General features: G+C 42.5%; 1 protein-coding gene across 1 annotated transcript in view; it reads left to right on the forward strand.

Moving 5' to 3' along the window:
- MYLK4 (myosin light chain kinase family member 4) overlaps positions 1–12433 on the forward strand; it is a 35755-nt gene extending 23322 nt beyond the window's left edge. Inside the window, exons 8-14 of the mRNA XM_033154460.1 lie at positions 1022–1163; positions 4776–4846; positions 6363–6491; positions 6667–6819; positions 7948–8026; positions 8808–8874; positions 12391–12433. Coding sequence (XP_033010351.1) covers positions 1022–1163; positions 4776–4846; positions 6363–6491; positions 6667–6819; positions 7948–8026; positions 8808–8855 — 622 coding nt within the window. The 3' untranslated portion in view covers positions 8856–8874; positions 12391–12433. The remainder of the gene's footprint in view (positions 1–1021; positions 1164–4775; positions 4847–6362; positions 6492–6666; positions 6820–7947; positions 8027–8807; positions 8875–12390) is intronic.
- Positions 12434–21687: the final 9254 nt, after the last annotated feature.

Here is a 21687-nt window from a genome sequence, read left to right on the forward strand (position 1 = left end):
TTCTAGTGTTTTTATTAAAGACTTTCTAGGGTCACCAAACCACATAAAGTGTCTATGCTTTCCGTTCATAGAATCCTTTCTACAGATCAGTCATATTTGAAGTGAGACATTGATGTTATAGACCAGGGGTTGGCAAACTAAGGCCTGAGGGCCGGATCAGGCCCAATTGCCTTCAGGATCCGGCCCGCAAACTGTCCATGGATCGGCGTGGGGTTCTGTTAGTTTGGGCTGCACCATTTTTTTTCTCTGCGCCATTCCATTTCCCCCCCTCCCTCACAAACACCGCGGTGGTGCCTCCTCCCTCCCTTCTCCTGGCTTCTCCCCACTCTGCCTAGAGGAGGAAGGGGGCTGGGCTGAGCTGGCTGAGTGCCATTTTAAGCAGCCCCTCTCTGGAGCCAGCCCTTTCACGCCACTCATCTTCCCTCCGCTGCCACCGCCTTGGTGCTCCTGTGGGCCAGAGAGCAGAGTGGACGAGCTCGCTCTGCCTACCCACAAGAAGCAGCAGCAGCAGCAGTGGTGGTGGCAGCGGTGGCAGCAGCCCCAGGGAAGGTAAGCACAGCGGGTGGGGGGAGGACTACTTGCCCCCCCTCGCCTCTTATTCCAGCCCCCCTGGTGCCGCTTCTCTGGCCCGCCACAAGGTCTGAGGGACAGTGGACCAGCCCACAGCTATAAAAAATTGCTGATCCCTGTTATAGGCAGTATAAGGCTGGGGGAGAAGAGAGTTGGGGAGAGGGAAAGAGAGAAGGGGTTAGTAGACATTCATTCTTTTACATAGCGTATGTGCAAGGTTTTTTGTGTCAGCGTCACACGGATAGGTTCTCTTTCTATTCATTTATTAGTTTTCATTGGTGGTGAGAGAAGTTTGGGGGCCCCAGGGCATGGTTGGTAGCCTTCAGTTGGCTGCAGTGAGTTTCTTTAAATAAAAAAGTGTGTGTGTGTGTGTGTGTGTGTGTGTGTAATGCACACACCCTTGATTATGGGGACCCCCAGTAACGTGAATTTTGAATTCTCTCTTTTTCAGCGTGGAGGGAGGAGAACTGTTTGATCGAATTATTGACGAGAACTCCAACTTGTCAGAGATAGATACCATCTTGTTCACAAAGCAGATCTGTGAAGGGGTTCAACACATGCACCAGATGTATATCCTCCATTTAGACCTGAAGGTACCGTGCATTGATTATACTACCCATGAGATTAAAGGTGGCAATTTTCCCACCTTGAGGCACACTCGCATGGTTAAAAGCTGTTGGTTTTGATTGTTATACCTGCGGTTGATTCTCTCAAACTTATTTTTGTGGTCACTTAACGAATGACTGCACTACATTCTACTTTCCTCAGACATTCGCTTTTGTCCCTAAGAAGTCTGACCAACATCTCTGCTCTGCTGAATTTGATACCTGGGTTTAGGTTCTCATGTTTCAATACCGATAAGTAAATCGATATCTGGTCGACATCCAGGAACTTTGTGAGTGTAACTCAGCGACAAGGACGAGATGTTACACACAGATTTGTGTAGCAAAATCTTGTGTTCGCCTTTGATATGCAAAAGTAGATTTGGAAGGAGGGAGAATAAGTAGGAGTGTTGGTTGCTCTTGCACACATTTGGAACCCTGAAAGGAAAAGGAGCTGTGGCCAATGTGGATAGCCTGTCACCAGCTCTGGCAGCATAACAACAAGGCCATAGCAACCAGGATCTTATGCCTACTCTCCTTCCCTGGTCCCATCTACACCATATGGAACACCCTTCCATCAGATGTCAAGGAAATAAACAACTATCTGACTTTTAGAAGACATCTGAAGGCCGCCCTGTTTAGGGAAGTTTTTAATGTCTGATGTTTTATTGTATTTTTTATATTTTGTTGGAAGTCTCCCAGAGTGGCTGGTTTAACCCAGCCAGATGGGCAGGGTATAAATAAAGTGTTGTTGTTGTTGTTTCATTATTAAAAGCAGTATTGTACCACTTTTAGCAGTCGTGGCTTTCCCAAAGGATCCTGGGCACTGTACTTTGTGAAGAGTGCTGACTGAGAGCTGTTCGGGGACCCCTATTGCCCTCACAGAGCTACAGTCCCCAGAGTTCCCAGAGAAGAGGCGTCAGTGGTTAACCACTCTGGAGATGGTAGCTCTGTGAGCAGAAATGGAATCTCCTAGCAACAAACAGCACCCTCAATAAACTACAGCCCCCAGGTTTCTTTGAGGGAAGCTGCGACTGTTAAAGTGGTAAGAGTTAAAGTGTTTTAAATGTATATTGTAGATATGGCCTGCCATATTATTATACTTGAAGCAGGACTGCTGTGCAAGATGAGTCCTTGCTGAAGGGATGCAGGTCGCCCCTGGGTTCATGTTAGGCACAGTGGCCTGGCATAAATTTTGAGGCCTTCGCTTTGTAGTGGTCTCCATGTTGGAGAATGGGTCCAGCAAGCGCTCAAAAAATGCTCTTGAACTTGTTTTTTCTCCAGGAATAGCCGCATTGGCTTTGTTATATTCATATGTGTGAACTGTTCTGACTTAAGCCAAAGCAATGCTTCTTCCATTGACATGTCCGCTGTGTGAACCTTAAGAATTTGATCACTTTAGGTGGTAATTAATGTGTGTGATATTGCTGGGACATTATATCTGTTTTTAACGCTGAAACATTAGAACTGGCAGGAACCACCTTGTTCGCCTCTGGCCAAGAGGAGAATTCGATTATTGGTCCTGCCAAGCTTTTGTCTGCAGAAACCATCACATCTGAACCAAAATGGGCTAGGTCACCTTTTCGTGCTTTTAACATTTAGTTTGGCTTGACAAAGTGTTCGCTTCAGTTCAGAAGCTTGCATAACTTCGACACCGTCCTATCCATTTATGTTCCTTTACATGGATTTAAGACTAGTGTCATGCATCTTTTACTTGCCTTCTCTAAACTAAAAAAACCCAAATGCTTCAACTGTTCCTCATAGGGCAGACGCTCCATCCCTTTGATCATTTCTGTCCCCCTTTTCCAACTCTAAAATGTCCTTTTTGAAGTGAGGTGACCAGAACTGCACAGAGTATTCCAAATGCAGTTGCACCATAGATTTATATAATCAGCAATAATGGAGCCAGAGGTGGGTACCTGAAGACTCAGATCTTTTGGGCCTTTAAACAAACTCATGCGATTTCAGCTGAGGTTGTGTCAGGGGCTGGACTGAGGAAGAATGGTAGGGGCCGCCGCCCCTTCTCCTGAACCTTCCCGAGAACAGGAGGGCAGTATAGATTTAGAACAGTGGTTTGCAGAAGGGCATAGTTCAGAGGCTGCAGAGGGGAGAAGCTGGGAAATATTGGAAGAGGAACAGCAGGAAGAAGCACCTGTGGAGAGACAGCTGACAGACTCAGTGTCTTTGGAAAGCATTCCTGACCACCCCCTCTCCCAGGACCAGGCATGCATTGAGGGTAGTAGAACAGAAAGCTCAGAAGCAGAAAGCCCAGATAAGCTGGCGCAGGGATGATGTAGGATAAGAGAGACAGGGGTTGGGGGGTTGGACTTCACTCGGAGCAACGCCATTATCCTAGATATACTGTATTCCTTCATCTCTCTCTGTGCGTAGTGAATAAACTGCTTGGTAATAACTGGTTTTTTTGGTTTATCTGCTTCTTGGCTTCCCCTGTGGGAGGGATCAGATTCACCATATCTATCATCTATCTATCTATCTATCTATCTATCTATCTATCTATCTATCTATCTGTTGTAGTGTGGGGACAGTGATTCAGCAAGTGACTTCAGCTCTCTGACATAGCAGGCAGGAGACAGCTTCTTCATGTAACACTCTGTATTCAAGTAAACAAGACTGGGGAACTGAGGAGAGGGAAGCTACATTTATAGGGACAGTAGACTGGCTGGTAAGGATACATTTTGGAGGGAACAATCTCAAGCAATCACAAAGCTGCCTTTTGGTGGGAACCAATAAGATGGAGGATCCAAATTCAGCAACTTGAATGAACCAATAGTAGCTGTTCCTTCTGGAACAGGAAGGCAGTTACTTTCCCCTAATGTGAATACAGACAATAGTAATACAGATATGATAACCCTTGAATCAATACACAACCCTATCTATCATCTATCTATCTATCTATCTATCTATCTATCTATCTATCTATCATCTATCGGATTCAAGCAATTTGTCTTCTGACAGCCCAGATGCAGTTAACCTTTAAGTCTTCCCTCTTAGTCAATATCTGGTGTTAATACTATTTATCACAGAAAAAAATTGTAATAACAGTATCCCGTCCCCATCCCCCACACCTTTAAAAGGCCCACATTTAATATATTAGATACTGGATAGGGAGGGGAAGAACAGTGAACTAAGAAGCTAAAGTTGAAAGATAAATGTTGAATAATGGTGAGTTTTAAAATAAGAATGGAGGAGGAGGAGGAGGAGAGCTTTAAAAAAAAAACCCACCATGTCTCAGCATGGATTCATAATGGGCTGCAAAATCACAACACAGACTTCCTGAAGTCCAGTCCGAGTGCTTGCAATCCCTTTCTGAAAGCTCACTAATGAGTTTTTTATCTTGACTTGCTACATTATGTCAAACAGAAAAGCCACAGCAAGGGAAAACCTACACTGGCAGAGCATTCCCAGCCTCAAATACCACATGATTACAGCCTGAGATGTCCACAGAGTCTAACCTGCTTCAAGATGCAGGCACTGCAAAGCATATTTTTGTCCTGTGTTGTATTTTTAATGTGCTGATTCCACTCCATGTAGCATTTCTCATAAATGTGTGCTCTTTCTTTTTTTCTTTCCCCCTCCTGGCAGCCTGAGAATATCCTGTGTGTGAATAGAGAGACAAATCAAATCAAGATTATTGACTTTGGGCTGGCAAGGAGGTACGTTGCTTTCAATCAAGCTAGCAGCATCTTTTATTTCCTAAATCGAAAGTCCATTTTCAAGTGACCCAATATTGGGAGAAATGGTGCAATAATAAAGAAAAGACTCTCTAGGCTACCTAAAGATGGCCGGTCTTGAACGCATTTCCCCTGTGGTTCAAATGATGAACCCGGTAGTACACATGCTGGTCGAAGTTTTTGAACGGGCAATCTTCACAGAAGGGTGAAAAGGCTGCTTTTGTTGCCGAAAATGCTGTCATAGACCGGAAGAGGGATCCAATTTTGCTTCTTTCCAAATAATTCAGAGCAAGCATGCTACCATGATACAAGTTCCTTTGCGACAGGCTGCAAGCGGCCGTCAAGATAAGCACAGTTGTCCCAAATTCACATTCTGATCCTCAACATGTTCAGTGGGTTGACTTTAGTAGGGCTTATTTCATGCCGTATGTTAAGGATGGAAGTACTAAACCAAACGGCAAAATTACATAACAATGACTGTATAAGAAAAGGAACTTTGTGGCAAGACAACAAGAGATGCTTTCTAGTCACCAGCATGTTTTATATCAGGCATGGTCAAACACAGCCCTCCAGATGTTTTGGGACTACAACTCCCATCATCCCTGACCACTGGTCCTGTTAGCTGGGGATGGGTGGGAGTTGTAGTCCCAAAACATCTGGAGGGCTGAGTTTGCCTATGCCTATGCCTGTTTTATATTCTCTGGCATCATCCCGACAGCTGTCTATTTGCCTGCCCCCCTCTAACTGCCTATTTAAAACATCTTTGGGTAGAATTCAGTGTAGTGTTCAGTGGGATATGTGTGAGTTCAACATGGTCTGCCCACGCAATAGGACTCTCCCCCGCCCCCACTTCCTTCACTGCTGTCACACTTCCCCTAAACCTAGTCTGGGTTTTGTTAGCAAACGTCCCGCGGTGGCAAGTTGTGAGACTGACCCCCAGGTTGGGACGAAGCCTTCGTGCCCTCCTGGCTACTCGAGTCCAGGGGCACATTGATATGCGATTGTTCCCCAGCGTGAAGAACAACACACACAAGCCATTAAGGCTAAAACTACTTTATTACAGATAAGATGCAGAGTATGCCTCTGGTAGCCAGCTCATTAAGTCAGAGCTGTGCATTAGCGTGTCCGGCATCTTTGAGCCAGAAACGAAAGTGAAAAGTACAATAGTAAAGTACAAAAACATCACGTGTGTGAGAAAGCTGGTAGAACTGGTAGCTTTCTCACAGGATAAAAACAGACACATAGTCACGGGAGCCTCGCTGCTGCAGCTTTTGCAGCTCGGCTTGTAATAATATCATGACAGGTTTCCTCCCCAATCCTCCAGGAGCACATTTAGGGAGTGAGGGGGAAGGAAAGGAAGAAAGTCCTGTGGACAAGTGAACTTTGTTCCGCTTGCTCATCAACTTAGTTGAATCCCAACCTTTGTATTGAACTCTAAAGTATCTGTACATACTGTAGATGTCATCTTTGCTGTCATTGTTTCGTTGTCGTTCATTAGATATAAACCAAGGGAGAAGCTTAAGGTCAACTTTGGCACTCCAGAATTCCTCGCTCCTGAAGTTGTGAACTACGACTTTGTATCATTTCCTACCGACATGTGGAGTATAGGTGTCATTGCCTATATGTTGTAAGTATGCCTGCAGCCTACATTGTCAAGACTGTGTTTTTCTTCTACAGTTGATGTCAACTTGATGAAAGCTATTCCTGGACTCGTGACTGTTGCTTAAAGTCCAGAAGGTTTACGTTGCTCCATGATCTACGTAATGCACAAAACGTTTTGCCTGTTTCCCTGTTTCCCGCAGGCTTAGCGGATTGTCTCCTTTTCTGGGTGATGATGATAATGAGACTCTGAACAACATCCTGGCTTGTCGGTGGAGCTTTGATGATCAAGAATTCGAAAAAGTGTCGGAGGAAGCCAAAGACTTCATCACTAAGCTTCTCATTAAGGAAAAGGGGTAACCAGATGCCAGTAGCTTGAATGTACTGTCCGACCAGAAATTGTTATCCAATTTCCAAAAATGAAAAGTTATTTTCATATGTATCTCTCAAGTGACAGAGTGTTTCAATGATAAAATCCATTACAGTGGTACCTCAGGTTATATACGCTTCATGTTACATACACTTCAGGTTACAGAAGAAATAACCCAGAAATAACGCTTCAGGTTAAGAACTTTGCTTCAGGATAAGAACAGAAATCGTGCTCTGCAGCGGGAGGTCCCATTAGCTAAAGTGGTGCTTCAGGTTAAGAACAGTTTCAGGTTAAGAACGGACCTCTGGAACGAATTAAGTTCTTAACCCGAGGTACCACTTTATAAACAAGGAGACTTTTGAAGTGTGCATCCGGTAAAATGAACAGGGATCGTTCAGTCAGTAGAACATGAGGTTCTTAATCTCAGGGTTGTGAGTTCGAGCCCCATATTGGGCAGAAAGATTGCATTAGATGACCCTCGTGGTCCCTTCCAACTATACAACTCTATGATGTGACTAGATTTTAAGAACTTTTATGTTTAATTCAACAGGAGTGAATTGAGCATAGGTTAATAGTTAAATATCATTGTTCGTTTATCTGTTTGATTTATAATTCATCCACCCACAATCCTAAGGGGCTTTGGGTAGATAACAATACGCTGAAACCCCAGTTTCATTGAGCAAAACTCTCACATCATCTCTGTCTCCTGGTGACCAGAAGCCAACACCATACTGCATTTCCAGGAGAAATTTTCCAGGCCCAACTAGTGCTGCATCCTATTCTCACAGTGGCCAACCAGATGTCTGTAGGAAGCCTGCAAGCAGGATCTGAGTGCACCCACTAGTATAAAGGCCCAATCAAGATCAGGATTGTATTCTAAATTGGGATTCTTCCAAAATAAAAGTGGCCAGCTTAAGCTTGCTGTTAAAAAAAGGTTAATAATGTAAAGTGTAGTTTGTTTCTCAGCCGTAAATTTAAAATTGCCTTTCAGTCAATCCTGATTTGGGGGGTGAGGCACATTTTAAACATGAATGCTCAAATCGCTGTATAGCTTATTAAATACAGTATTAAATATTAAATACTGACACTCATTTTTACCCCCCCCCCCTTTAAGGTGGAGGATAAGTGCAACTGCAGCCTTAAAGCATCCTTGGCTATCTGACCAAACACTCCATTACAAATTGCAATCTAAGGTTTGTATATCAGAATAGAATTGTTTTCTTGTTCCTAAGCAGGGTCTCAGAGGAGAAAATTGTTTAGCTCATTATGCTAAATGTGATCTTCCAGAATTCACACTTCCCAAACTAAAACGTGAACCAAAGCACAGCTCTTCTTCAAAATTTGCACGGATCCGAATTTTGTGGTGCAGTCCTCCGAGCCAAAGGATGCATACAAAAATGTTTTGGTTTTTTTGTGAAAGTAGCACCCACAAAAATGCATTTTGTTTTGTGGAAATTGCTTCCAAAAATGCTTATACACTGGGCAAAATTACGTGCAAAAAGTATTAGGAGTTGGTATTGTTGGTATTTTAAAACTACCAATGTATGTGTGGTGCCTATTTGTGTGAAGAAATTATGCTGGTTATTGTAGATGTGGATTTAAGAGTGTGAGGTGCCCCAACCCCTGGCATATGCACTCTAGCTTGTGGCAAAAGAGCTTAGCCCCCCCCCCCAATTATAGATACTCCCCACATGAATGCCTGATAATTCAAATACCCAATTTGCACGATCTGTCCCCTTTTGGAACGGGAAATTTTTTAGGAAGCACACCTATTTCTCTGCCACCATAAAGGAGTCTGTATCTTGGTAAGAGTCTGAACTGTGTCTTGCAATTCATTGCATGATTTGAGCCTTTTAGATGTGCTTCTGAGCCACCTAACTGGAAATAGCACAGAGCTGCTTGCTGTTTTAAATGTATTACAAGGCTGGGACTCTAGACGAGCCAATTCTGACGTTATCTTTTATCTCCCTGTAGAGAAAGGCTAAGGCTTCCGCTGGAACTCAGGCACCTGTGACTCCATAAGCTCTATGAGAAATGGAAGGTTGGTAACATTTTGAGTATCAGTGGAAAGTACTGACTACTGAGCCACTCTGTGAAGGCCACTTAGAACTGCTTTGCTATGAAGCATCCTCACTGCATGGATTAAAGCGGTTTCTTCCGACCACCATGTGGCCAAAAGAAATCGCCAGATCTGTATAACGATAGATTATGAATGCATGCAACCATGTGCAATTGTTTAGGGCAGTTTCCATAACAAGTGCAAGCTTCAAGTTAGTGCCGGTGGGTTGACTTAACACTGACACCTGAAATAGTCTTCGATTAGTAGCACAAAGTAGAAGCGGCTCTGCCTCTGGGGTGGAACTGCTCTGCTTGCTTTCTGGCAAGGGAGTCACTGTTGCTTACTGAGAGGCAGAGGGACTATTGTGGTCATTTCAACCACCACTACAAAGAAATATACATCCTATCCTTGCTATGTGCTATGCTGTGCACATAGATACACCATTAAAAAGACAGTGTTAGCCAATTTATACATACGTACGTACAAACATACATACATACATACATACATACATACATATATATATCTTAAAATTCAAACCAAAACGCATACATTTCTATATTTCATTGACAATCAGATGGCTACAGTCTGCCATATTATCCTTGATGAACATTCTTCTCCGTTTTGGGGCAGCAATCACAAATCTTGCCATGTTGTTTGTCACAAACTTCACAAAGCTAGACAACAAATATGTGATCTCCACTCATTCGTCTGTTTCAGTCATCTGACACAACAATTCAAGGATATACTTAGCTCTCAGTTCAGAATACAGAGGGCAATATAGTACATAATGGTATAGATCAGGGGTCCCCAAACTAAGGCCTGGGGGCCAGATGCAGCCCAGTCGCCTTCTAAATCCAGCCCACGGATGGTCCGGGAATCAGCGTGTTTTTACATGAGTAGAATGTGTGCTTTTATTTAAAATGCATCTCTGGGTTATTTGTGGGGCATAGGAATTCGTTCATTTTTTTTTCTTCAAAATATAGTCTGGCCCCCCACAAGGTCTGAGGGACAGTGGGCCGGCCCCCTGCTGAAAAAGTTTGCTGGCCCCTGGTATAGATCTTTAACTGCTTGAGGGACACATATACAAAGCCGCTTTTCTACCGGGATTTTCCTGTAGTGTCCCTCTAAATATTCTGAGGGCATTAGTCTGAAAATGCAGAGCCAGAAACAAACAAATTGGTAAATCATGCTTGTAGTTCTCAAAGCCATGTGTTACCTTAATTGACTGTAGTGGTGGAGAGAACCTTGATTTCCGGATCGCCTGTAGGTCTTGTGCAAAGCAGTGAGGAGGACAGCTTGGTGCAAATGCACCAGCGCACCTGATCCAGCACTGCTGCCAGTGCTTTTGCACCACAACAACCTTGCCACTCCCCTTCTTGCTCCCAGTAAGCAACAACGGCCCACCTGTCAGGAAGGTAGTTTAGCAGCTCTGCTGCACCTGGCAAGACACTTCTGATGCTAAGACTGCAGCCCTAAGCACACTTTCTCTCTTGCTTTTTCATTAGCAGTGGATCCATTTGTAGCTCTCAGTCTAAGCCATCACATCCCTGAAAGATGCAGAGCAATGCAGTCTGCCCACCCCACCCCCCCCCCACCCCGAAGTATAATTCAGCCAGAATTCAGTGTCCTGTCAGAACCATATCACAAAACTTTTCTGACATTCTTGCATGGTATGTTTTCAGATTACCAGAATGATTTTGTTTGAGCACTATGGGAACAAGTTCAAGGGACTTTGGAGAATATCTGGAGTTAGCTCCTTCTTGATTTTGGAAATGCTGAAAACTCCTGCTTGCATAACCACTTGTTTGGTTGTTGTTTTTTAAACTTGTGAATATTAACTTAAGTTATGAAATACGCCACTTTGCATTTTGAGTACTAATTCTGAGTGGTGTTTTGGTCCATTTGGCAAGAGACAGTCAGCACAATGGGGTTACATTTATAACTGGATGGCTTGTAGCATTGTTTTGTGAAGACTGCTCTGCAGAGCTTCAAGATTTCTGGTTTATAGTAGATTCCTGTAAGTTGCATTACATGTCTCCATGTCTAAGCCACCAAAACCACATTGTTCCCAGTCACTTCAATCATGCACTGAGTCAAATTTGTGGGAAGAGACGACTTGCCTCAACCAGACAGGGTGGAATGAGGCAACATTTCTTATTTTGTCCGGTCTCCAATTTATTCCCCATTTGGTGTGAACTCAGGCTCCAATCCTAACCCCATGTACCTGGGAGTAAGCCCAATTGAATTCAGTAGGACATACTTCTAGGTAGACGTGGTTAGATGGTCTGCATGTATAGAAATAATAGCTACCCATGTGGACCCACTAGAAGAAGAAAAAACAATTGCCACAATAGGGTACATTTATTAAGACCAATTAAAACGTCACAAGTGAGCAAGCTTTTGAGTTGCCCAGAACCCCTGTTTAGGATGAATGTTAAGCAAAGCAACAAGGACCTGCATATGCATCAGTTCTCAGATGCAATGTGGGACGAGGGGGCCTCTGACGCAGGAACATAGCTGTTGCTGTAAGGAAAGTGGCAGCAAACAAAACTGCTGAAAGAAAGAAGGAAATTCGGTGTGGGGGAGGTAGACTGAAGATTTTAGAAAGTACTATCTCTGGCTGCTCAAAAAAATTAAAAATAAACAAATCCCTGCCTTGTAGGTGACCTCAAAGTCATCAGTAGTTCTCCACCGATTGCCTTTTCGTCATTCCCTTTTCTGAAAATGTGCCCAAATACTGAGAACGTTTGGAACAGCCCTATCTAGGAGACAGTCAAGAATTTCTGTGTTTGAATGGATTCCATAGAGCTGGAGGAAGGGGGCAGCTTTTGTGGGGGGACAGTGGAGAGCTTAGGAGCTCTTCGTAGTTTTGAAGAGAGGGAGGGAGGTGGGGAGAGTTGTGAGTTGGCTAGTGGCAGGACCTCTCTCTGGGGATCTGACACGAGGTGGCAGATTTACTGCCTTGTATATTTGTAAATAGAGTAAATATGAGAGAGGGAGCCGAAGTGCTCTTGCACCCAAAGGCAACCAAACCTAGATATTAAGTGGGGTGGCTTACTGCTCAGGGAAGTGGGGAGCATGCCACAGATTGAAAGGGGGCAATCTCTGAATGATCAAAGTGTGACTCAGGCAATACAAAATAGGAAATTCTTTCCAGTAGCACCTTAGAGACCAACTGAGTTTGTTCTTGGTATGAGCTTTTGTGTGCATGCACACGAAAGCTCATACCAAGAACAAACTCAGTTGGTCTCTAAGGTGCTACTGGAAAGAATTTCCTATTTTGTTTCGACTATGGCAGACCAACACGGCTACCCACCTGTAACTGACTCAGGCAATGTTATTCATTTAACTGCATTCATTAAGGGCCATTTTCCACATTCATAAATTTCGCGTGATGAAGCCCTACCAGTAACAGCCCAGAATGTAGCTGAAGGATCACATCTACATAATTCTGCTCCTGATTTAATGAGATTTTTTAATCTGTTTCTTTTGCAGAAAAAGCTGCTGTGTGGTTACTGCTGCTATGACGTTTGGAAATAAAGAACCCAGCAGTTCTGGTGCTTCAACTCCCGCCCATCCTTTCTCCCCATGATGACTTGAGGCTTTTTACTAAGTGGACCAATACCACTTTAGCTGCAGGGTTGAGTCGCAGTAGCTCTGAACTGCTTTCTTCCCTGGCTTTCTAGCTGTTTTCAGTAGCTGCTGAAGTTTCCAGGAAGGTGTTTCTGTTCAAAAGTGGCTGCTTGAATTTGTGCTTGAGGTTCTTATCATTGCTTGAATTTCAGCGTGATAGCTCTGGTTTTCCGGACCCAGCTGTTGAAAGAAATGGTGGGGATTTATTTTAGATTATCAGATCTCCTCAGCTCAGCAGGTTGGGGTTGAACTCAACTGGGAGAGGATTGCTTTCAAAGAAACTGTATGGGGGGTGGGGGGAGAGAGAGAAGCAGGTAGCAAATGTGGAAGACTGTGTGTGAAGTTTAATTTTTAAGGCAAGGTGTTCTCTTTTTTACCATATAATAAATAGAGTGATTCTATTACAGCAGTGTGTAAATGGCATGAAAGTATGTTTGCCGTAGCTGTCAACTTTCCCCTTTTTTGTGGGAAATTCCCTTATTCCAGCGCCATTTCCCAATGCAAGAAAAAGGAAGGTTGACAGCTATGATTTGCTCTCAGCGCACCATGAAATGCCTTTTCTGTGCCTGTTAACATATCACTCTGATACCATTTTTAATTCCGCCAGGTTATCTTAGGCAACTGCACAATTTGAATGCAGAGAAGCATGTGTTCCCTCATCTCGCCTGCCCCCTCAAAAATTGGTAGCCTTGTGCCTTTGAATATTTGTTCGTATTCTTTAAGCATCATAATGGAAGGAATCCCAGTATATATTTATTTTTATGCTGAACAGAGCAAGTAAAAGAAAAGAAGAACGCTCTCTGAAACTGAGAATCATAATATTCTCCTGGCTTGACAGCTGGCGCAGAGGGAAACGTGAACTGAGTGGGGCTCCTGATTCAAATTTCACCTCAGCCGCTGTCTCCCAACCTCAGCCCCTCAACTCAGTATTAGGATAACAAAACTGACCCACCTTACAAGTTGTTGTAAGGGTTTCTGAGTTAATGCTTGTGAAACGTTTTGAACGTTCACAAAACTTCATATAAAATAGAAGGACTGCAGATATTGCTCCAACAGAATTAAGCCGTTATAGTGTTGTAGTAATGTTAAAATGCTGTCCTGCGCATTTCGTTATAGAAACTCTTCCATTTATCTAAACATTGCAGAATTTATCACTGCTAATGAAGGGTATTTAAGTTATTATGTGCGCCCGATTCATTGGTCGACATGGCAATATCTCTATTGCAAGACATCAGAAAAAGCCCCATGGAGGCTTTGCAAAGAGCAGAAATTCATTTTCCTATAGAATGAGGCAGAATCTTCCTTTTATCCAGCCTCTAAAAGTTCCCATTCCTGTGGCATTTGGAAGGAGAGCTTGGGAAATACACGAATAGAAGACCTTGCCCAAGAAACTAAGATTTGGTTGAACTGGAATACAAAAAACACAATTATTGCTAACACAGCAACTTTTTGCCATGTATGTGTGATAGCTACCAGCTGCACCAGCAATGGGTGAGAGTGCTGTACACATCACAAATGTAACCCACGACAATGCAGCACCCCTCCTTTAGCGTAACAACTTTTCTAATTCTGACAAAATCTGCATGCTGAATGTGGAAAGGGATTTCAATATACACTTTAGTGCCAGTATTAAGGGTTTTCTCTCTCCATAACACGCACAAGCTGCATGCGGTTTTCAACCTTTGATCATATATGTGTGTGTGTGTGTGTGTGTGTGTGTGTGTGTGTGATCGTAGTATTCCAACTGCTGTCTTCATTTGAAACTAAAGAAGGGGGAAAGGACGACCTAGGTCCTTGTAGAAAATTAGAATGATTTAGATTCAATCCTTCAAATTTCAATTTTTTTTGTAAGTTGTGGAACCAATTCAGGCACAATGTTTTGCATTCATAGGAAGTCTCATGGAATTAGTCCTCCGAGTGTGTGCATGTGCGCATAAATGCACACATACACATGAGGGAAAGGGTTTGTTTTGTTTTGTTTTGTTTGCAAATTTACCCAGTTTGCTAGATAATCCCACAACTCATGACTGGACTCCTGGATGTTTCCTGTTTATAAGATTGTTTAGATCTCTGGACAAACCATTGCCCCGCACACCAAAAATGAATACATGAGATGAGTTTTGGAATGACGGGTCATAACTTTATTAAAATCAAGGACCTGCAAGGGAAGAACTAGAAAATAGTGCAGGCTAGCTATCTTGGTGAAGTGGACAAGGAGAGCCTCTGAAGTCTGTTGGAGGTAGCCTCAATAGTCCCATCAGAGGCCACACACAAAATTCCTACTCAGTTCCTAAAATTCAACGGGCTAATTCTATATCGCAGTAAAAGAGGGGGAGAGCAGGATGCCATGTTGGCCAGAGAAAGAGGCCAGAGAAGGAGAGATTGGGTTGCAAAGCCAGTCAGATGTCACGGATTAATAGAAGTGTAGAGTTGGGATAGACTCGGAGGGTCATGCAGTCCAACCCCCTGCAATGCAGGAATGTCCCCATGTGACATGATGATGTCACAGGACAGTAAACTCTTATGATGCCATTTCCAGTGGGATAGAGGCAAATGCAGCCCTGCAATAATGTGGAGGACTGAGATGCTGGGGGGGGGGGATGTCCAAGAGCCGACACAGTGATACAAAACATTATGCAAGAACTGGACCACGTGTAAGAGTTCTGTGGTCTTTGTGTGCTTTCTGTTGCTTCAGAAAGAGAATACTGCTACAGGAATAGTAAAAAAAAACAATACAGTTTTATTCTTGTCTTCAAATTTCCCATCATGTTATCAGTAGCAACCCCAAGTGTCGTGGCAATCTATTGTGGATAAATTGGCATCGATCAAAGCCTTAATCAGGGCTGTTTTCAAATGTCAGATCTGCCTCATGACGAAACAGTGGCATGCCACCCAGGGGTACCCCAATAGTTTTCAGGCTATTCCTGCTGCTTGCTCAGACATCTTTGTGTTATCAGGTGGCAGTATTTATGTAGCTTTTCTTGGGTTTCCAGCATTAAAAGTGGTATCTGCAGTGCTAGCTTTTGCAAGCACAGGGGGCCTACGAAACATACTTACATGCTAACAGAGGCTACCACATGGCAGAAGGAAACACATGATTTGAAATGATAGTAGCGTGTTGGTGATCTAGTCCAGAAACCTCATTCACACACCACGAGTTAGATGTAAGTTGCGAAAACTTTTCAATGGTTGGAGATTTGAAATGTGTTCAGAACTGAGTGATCAGAGGAGCAGAAGGCCATGGAAGAAGGTTTCAGTAAGTTGGGTTCAGGAGATCACTAAACATAGAGTGAAGTACAGGTAGAGTTGGAACAGGGAACACAGTGAAATAGTACAGGCTAGCAGACCCTACTTGGAACCAACATAACTCCAGGAATTAATGGACTTTCAGAAGGAAGGCCATGCATGGCCAAGTAGGTCAGAGAAGAAAAATTGGTGGCTCTTATGAGGGAGAGATTGTAGTCTGTCTGTCAGTCTCAATGACAGTTTATGGAATAATGACCTTCAGTGATGGCTGTCCATCAGATCATTAGTTATCTGAGTTTACTCATGCCGCTAGAACCTGTGCTAGAAAATTAATTTATGTTGCTGCATCTTATTGCACAACAAAGCAGAAAGTTGGGGGAGTGCAGCCTATATGACACAATGGGATTCACTGATGCAAGGGCACATATCCCATGAGGTTTTGAAAACCAAGCTCTGTACTTATCAATAACTGGCTGTAAACTTGTGAAAAGCAACACTTGGTGGGTAACGCACACATTACACTGTGTAAGCCAACTGATGCTTCGCAGGTAAGATTCACCTTCCATTGTGTGGGCAGGGAAGCCCCCCCCACCTGGCCGATCCCCTGGAAACGCCTCCCCAGGTGAGATTGGGCGATTGGCTGAGGTAGGCGGAGACCTCCAGGTATCCAGCCTGGGGAGGGCGAAGCCAGCCCATACTACTGGGAGCCACACTGGGATCCGGGGGGCTGCACACGACCACACAAAAGGCGCCCCCCATTTGATGTGGGGAGCGGTCATTACACAGCAAGAAATCAATTCCATTTAATTAATACATATCCTCAGAAATATGTTCTGCCCTGCATTTCTAAATGTCTGGATATAAGCAACCTGGCCTTGTGCTTGCAAACGCTATCACAGGAAACACACAGCTGTCCCGTTCACTTCAAAGGAAGGGAGCAACGGCATGTGTATCCCTCTAAAAATATATGAAGCTTCCTGCCTTGATGCTGAAAGGGGCAAAACATTAGAGGCCACATAGGGAGTTGAACCAAAGCTGAACTCTGGATTATGCACAGTGCTATAGCCTGAGAGTGCTCTGCTGTGAAAACCCTCCTGAACTGAAGGTATGAGGGTTGGGTTGCCATTTGGTATCCATTGCAAATGAACACCATGGGTTATATCCAGTTGTGCCTATCCATTCGTAGAAGGCTCTTTACAACAGCGGAAAGCGGTTAGGAAGCAATGTTTGCAGACTTCCACTTTCTCCTGCAGATTTGAGGGTGTTGCAGAAGGAGGGGAGGAATCAGTGAAAATTGCTCCCCCTCCCATACATCCACAAAAGCCACCACGGGATCAAAGAGGTTTCTATCAATGGAGGCACACAAACAAGTACAACCAGTGCTTTTCCCCCTTAAAAAATGCTTAGGGGTACTCTCATTTTGGCTCAAGAAAATCACCATTTTATAGTTCAAATCGGCGAAAATAAATACAGTAAATGGACAAAAGTACAAAGATTCGCAAAATGTTTAGGGGTATCCATCCCCTCCAGAAAAAAGCACTGAGTACAACCCCATGTTTTTGCAAACTAGGCAAAACCTCTACAAGGAAAATAACTTTTATTTTGTAAGTTCTTGGGTAGGAGCAAAAGAAAGCAAACTTGGCTTTTAGGATCCCACAGAACCGTCTAGTAATCTTGACAGCGTTCAGTTTCTTTACACTAATCCCTAAATGAGATTGACAGGTATTTCACAGTCAGGTGTAACAGTCTGATGTAACTAAATGCTTGTTTGTCGCTATGTACAATGCACTGCATACAACATGTTGAAAGAGATGAAAAATGCCACCTGTAAATAATGCTTTCAACAGTCACAATTTCAAAACAGTTGTAATCATGGTGTCATGTTCAAGGCACTTTTTCTTGACTTTTAAGATTATATTAAAGTAATACTAGATCAACTAGAATATAACTACTTCTACAAGACTCATATAAATTATTGTTCTATATTTATTGCACTTTGAACAGCATGCTTTTAACTCCACTTGGCTTTTTTATTTTATAAATGATATAACCACAATTTGTTCTCTTCAGGTTTTGTGTGTGTGTGTGTGTTTCACAACTGTTTTTTTCTGATTTTATACCAGGCTAATCAAAGAGAGAGAGTGTGTAACTGTATGTGTGTTTTTGCTTATCTGTATGGTATTTTGTTTTAAGAGTTTTAGAAACTGTGAATTACCATGTTTGAGAGCAGGTTGCTTGAGGAGGGCACTTTACAAGCTGTAGTTATTGCATTCAGCTGTTCATTCACAGATGGGCAGAGGTGTGACTACAGCTGTTGCTTTTGCAACTAGGGAACACAACAGACATTTCTCCTAATGTGTCAAGATTCAGAATCCAGTGGGGTGTAATTCCAAAACGAATGGATATTTAGTGTGGCACAAATACAGCCCACATAAACTGCAAACTGCTATGGATTGGGTGTACATTTAGCAATAGTTGGGTCTTAATCACTTCACAGTGGCTTCCTGCCTCTATTTTGTTCTCTCTCATTTGTGTCACTGCACTGATTGGTGCAATACACAGTCATTCTTATATTAAGGCTCTTCTGGGCTTAGCTCATTCTGAGAATTTATGGGTTGAAATGATATAAAAGGTTTGTGCAGAGTGTCTCTTTCTCATTGCTAGGAATCACAGCCATTCTACACACACACCTGTGAAGGGAGGAAAAGGCTTTCAGATCAAAATACACTATTTCTGTGTAGACATATATGAGTTTTATTAGATCAGCATCACTCAACTAAGCACTCCGCACATTCAGAAATGCCCATAACAGAAGGTATCCATTTTTTTTTACAGCATACTACACTTGTGATTAACCTTGTTGTGCTCATTAGATTGCCAAGAATTAACGTGGGATTTCAGTTGTTGCTGTTGTCAGGCCTGCAGATTTTGGATGTTACGAAATCACAGTCAGTAATCTACAAGGTCCCTAAGAAAGCTCACATATTTCAGAGAATAATTCATGAGAACTTCAGGTTTTGCTACTGGTTAAATGGTGACAAAAAGCTAAACTGACTTCTAGAGTCTTGTAGCATCTTAAAGACTAACAGGTGTATTGTTCCATTTCATCAAACAGATGGTGGGTGGGCAGGCAAGGTTTAGTATTTGCACCAATTTCTGCAGCAGCAAAACTGATCATGCCATGGAGTTTTCTTCTCTCCACCCAATCAATTCCACATCAAATTCATATTGCAGAAGAAAAGCTGGTAGCTCCCGGTAGGGTGCCTAAAAAATGTGTGTGTCAATTTCCACTGAACAGCAACAAGACTTTTAGCTACATACCTCTGACCCTAATATGGTTTTAAATATAAATAATATCGGGTGAACAAAATGCAAGCTTTTCAAGGTTTCAGTTATGATTCAGAAGCTGACAGTCCACAGCAGTGTTGCAAAGATCTTTAAAAAGTGTTTTGCTCTCAGAAAGAAAGGATGCTGTATCTTAATGCATTATTTTCTTTGCTAGTATAATGCTTCTTGATTATGCCCAGTGTAAATGAGGCTTAATATTGCATGAATCCACAGTAGGAACATTAAGGGTTTATGTGCACTTAACTTTCACCCCATGCCTTCCAGAACAGTTGTGTACTTGAAAGCTCTGTGTCGATGAATGCTGCTTTTTTTTTTTTTTACCCCAGAGCTTTCCCCGTGAAAATTTGGATCTTCTGCAGATTGCTGTTTGCTCTGATTCAGCAGTAAAGAAGAGTGGATTTTCACGGGAAAGAAGAGGGGGAGAGAGAGCACTCAGACATGGTGCTTTAAAACCCAGGCTGTGTTTGGAAAGCACTGAGGAAAGGCAGGTGTGGATAAGCCCTTAGACCAGAGGCTCTCAAAGTGTGTGACAGGACACGATTTCCTCCAGTGTTTCATCCTACCTGGGTTAAATTAAAAACACAACCAAGGAAGTGACATACTTGGTTGCACAAACCTTTCTCAATGCTGGTTACAGGTGGGTAGCCGTGTTGGTCTGCCATAGTCGAAACAAAATAGGAAATTCTTTCCAGTAGCACCTTAGAGACCAACTGAGTTTGTTCTTGGTATGAGCTTTCGTGTGCATGCACACTTGGTATCTGAAGAAGTGTGCATGCACACGAAAGCTCATACCAAGAACAAACTCAGTTGGTCTCTAAGGTGCTACTGGAAAGAATTTCCTATTTTGTTTCTTTCTCAATGCCTTGGCGGACAACTAATCAAATTAAAGAATGGGGATTGAGTCTACATGGATTTAACCATATACCGAGACTTACACAGGTAGCAAAGTCCAAAAAAATTAAAATCCCAGCAACTAAATAATTGTAATAAAAAAGAGTGTTACTTCATTGGCCCCGCAGACTTGTCCATCAATTCAAGTGGCAGGTGGAAACAAAGATCTAATACATAGAAAGGGGACAAATTTGGAGGAACTCGGTTTGCCTCTCTTATCAACTATCACACGTTTTAAAGGAGATCCAGCTCCCACTTTGAGAATCCTGGATTTAGGCTGACATATTCACCTTCCATGAAGGCTAATAGTTCAACAATTAACTACCTATATATAATGTTAGATGAAATATGCATCAAGGTTAACAGTTTGTAAATATGCTCTTCAGGTCTATGTTTAAGATAGCCTTCCAACTACGTATAACATGGCACTTAATACCTGTTCTGTGTTCTACGGTATAATATTCTTAACAGTAACAAATGGCTTGAATAGACTTCACACTATAAAAAATATGTAGAAGTTTATGTATGGTAATAAATGCATCTTTTTTTAAAGATGGTTTTTGTAGATTAACACATCCTCTTGTATTATTAAAATGTAATACATAGCAATTGTGCACACAAGTAATTGTAGAATAAATGATTACTTTATTTACTTGGAAGTTTGGGGTGGGTTGTGTCTTTGTGTCCTAATTTTGCCCTTCAACTTTCAAATATTGTGTCCAGTTTTTGAATGTGAATCTTACCTCAGCATTCAGCTGTTTTACCACACTTCTTTGCATCTCTTGATTATTTGGTGACTGTCAAAAAATAAAACTTCATAAGCTATCCAATGAAAATCATTACATGCTAGCAACCAAAAGTTTCCAAATATAAAAACTAAATGTCATTAGATGTCAATTATTGAAAGCATATGTCATTGGATGATAACAAATAGCATTATAATATCTGACTATGTAGACAGAATATCCAGTTAATATTCAGCATAAAAATTCACAGGGATAATTACAAGAACTTAGGAGAAAATTCACCTTAGATCCAGTCTGAGGAACAGGATATCTTTGCAACAAAAGCACAAATCTGAGAGAAGCCTCCTGGCTCTCCTAAAGCAAGGGAGTAACAAATGAGTATTTATTGTAAAATAGTTTTTGTGTGAAACACACACTCCTCCCTATCCCTCATCCAGGCAAGCAAGGAGCATTATCAGAGCTCAAAGGTGAATTTCAGGCAGGCAAAGACACTCAAGGATTGTGAAAAGTTGGGCCAACAAGAGGTGTGTCTTGGGAAGCAGTGGCGTGGCTGAGAGGTTCCTGTAGTAGATAAAAGAGTGATCTTCTACAAAGACCTCTAAACCATGGTTTGTTACAGTATCAAAATAGCCTCTGGAAGTGGTTCAGTCTCTCTACACATAATACATAGACACAGGTCCACTGCTAAACCATGAGGGTTTTTAAGCTGAACTTTTAACGTTTGAACCTGGCAAATATGCACATCTACTTAGAAGTAAGTCAAATTGGATTCAGTGTGGGCTACTCCCAGGTAAGTGTGCATGAGTCAGCAATCCTATCTGGTATGTGTCTCAAAAACAACCATTTGAAACCATGGTTTGAAGTTGGCTTGTGACTCGCAGCTTATATTAACTCCGTTTTGCTGTTACATCCGAATTCAGGAGAGAGA

The sequence above is a fragment of the Lacerta agilis genome, chromosome 7, assembly GCF_009819535.1.
Source record: "Lacerta agilis isolate rLacAgi1 chromosome 7, rLacAgi1.pri, whole genome shotgun sequence".
Taxonomy (NCBI): Eukaryota; Metazoa; Chordata; class Lepidosauria; order Squamata; family Lacertidae; genus Lacerta; species Lacerta agilis.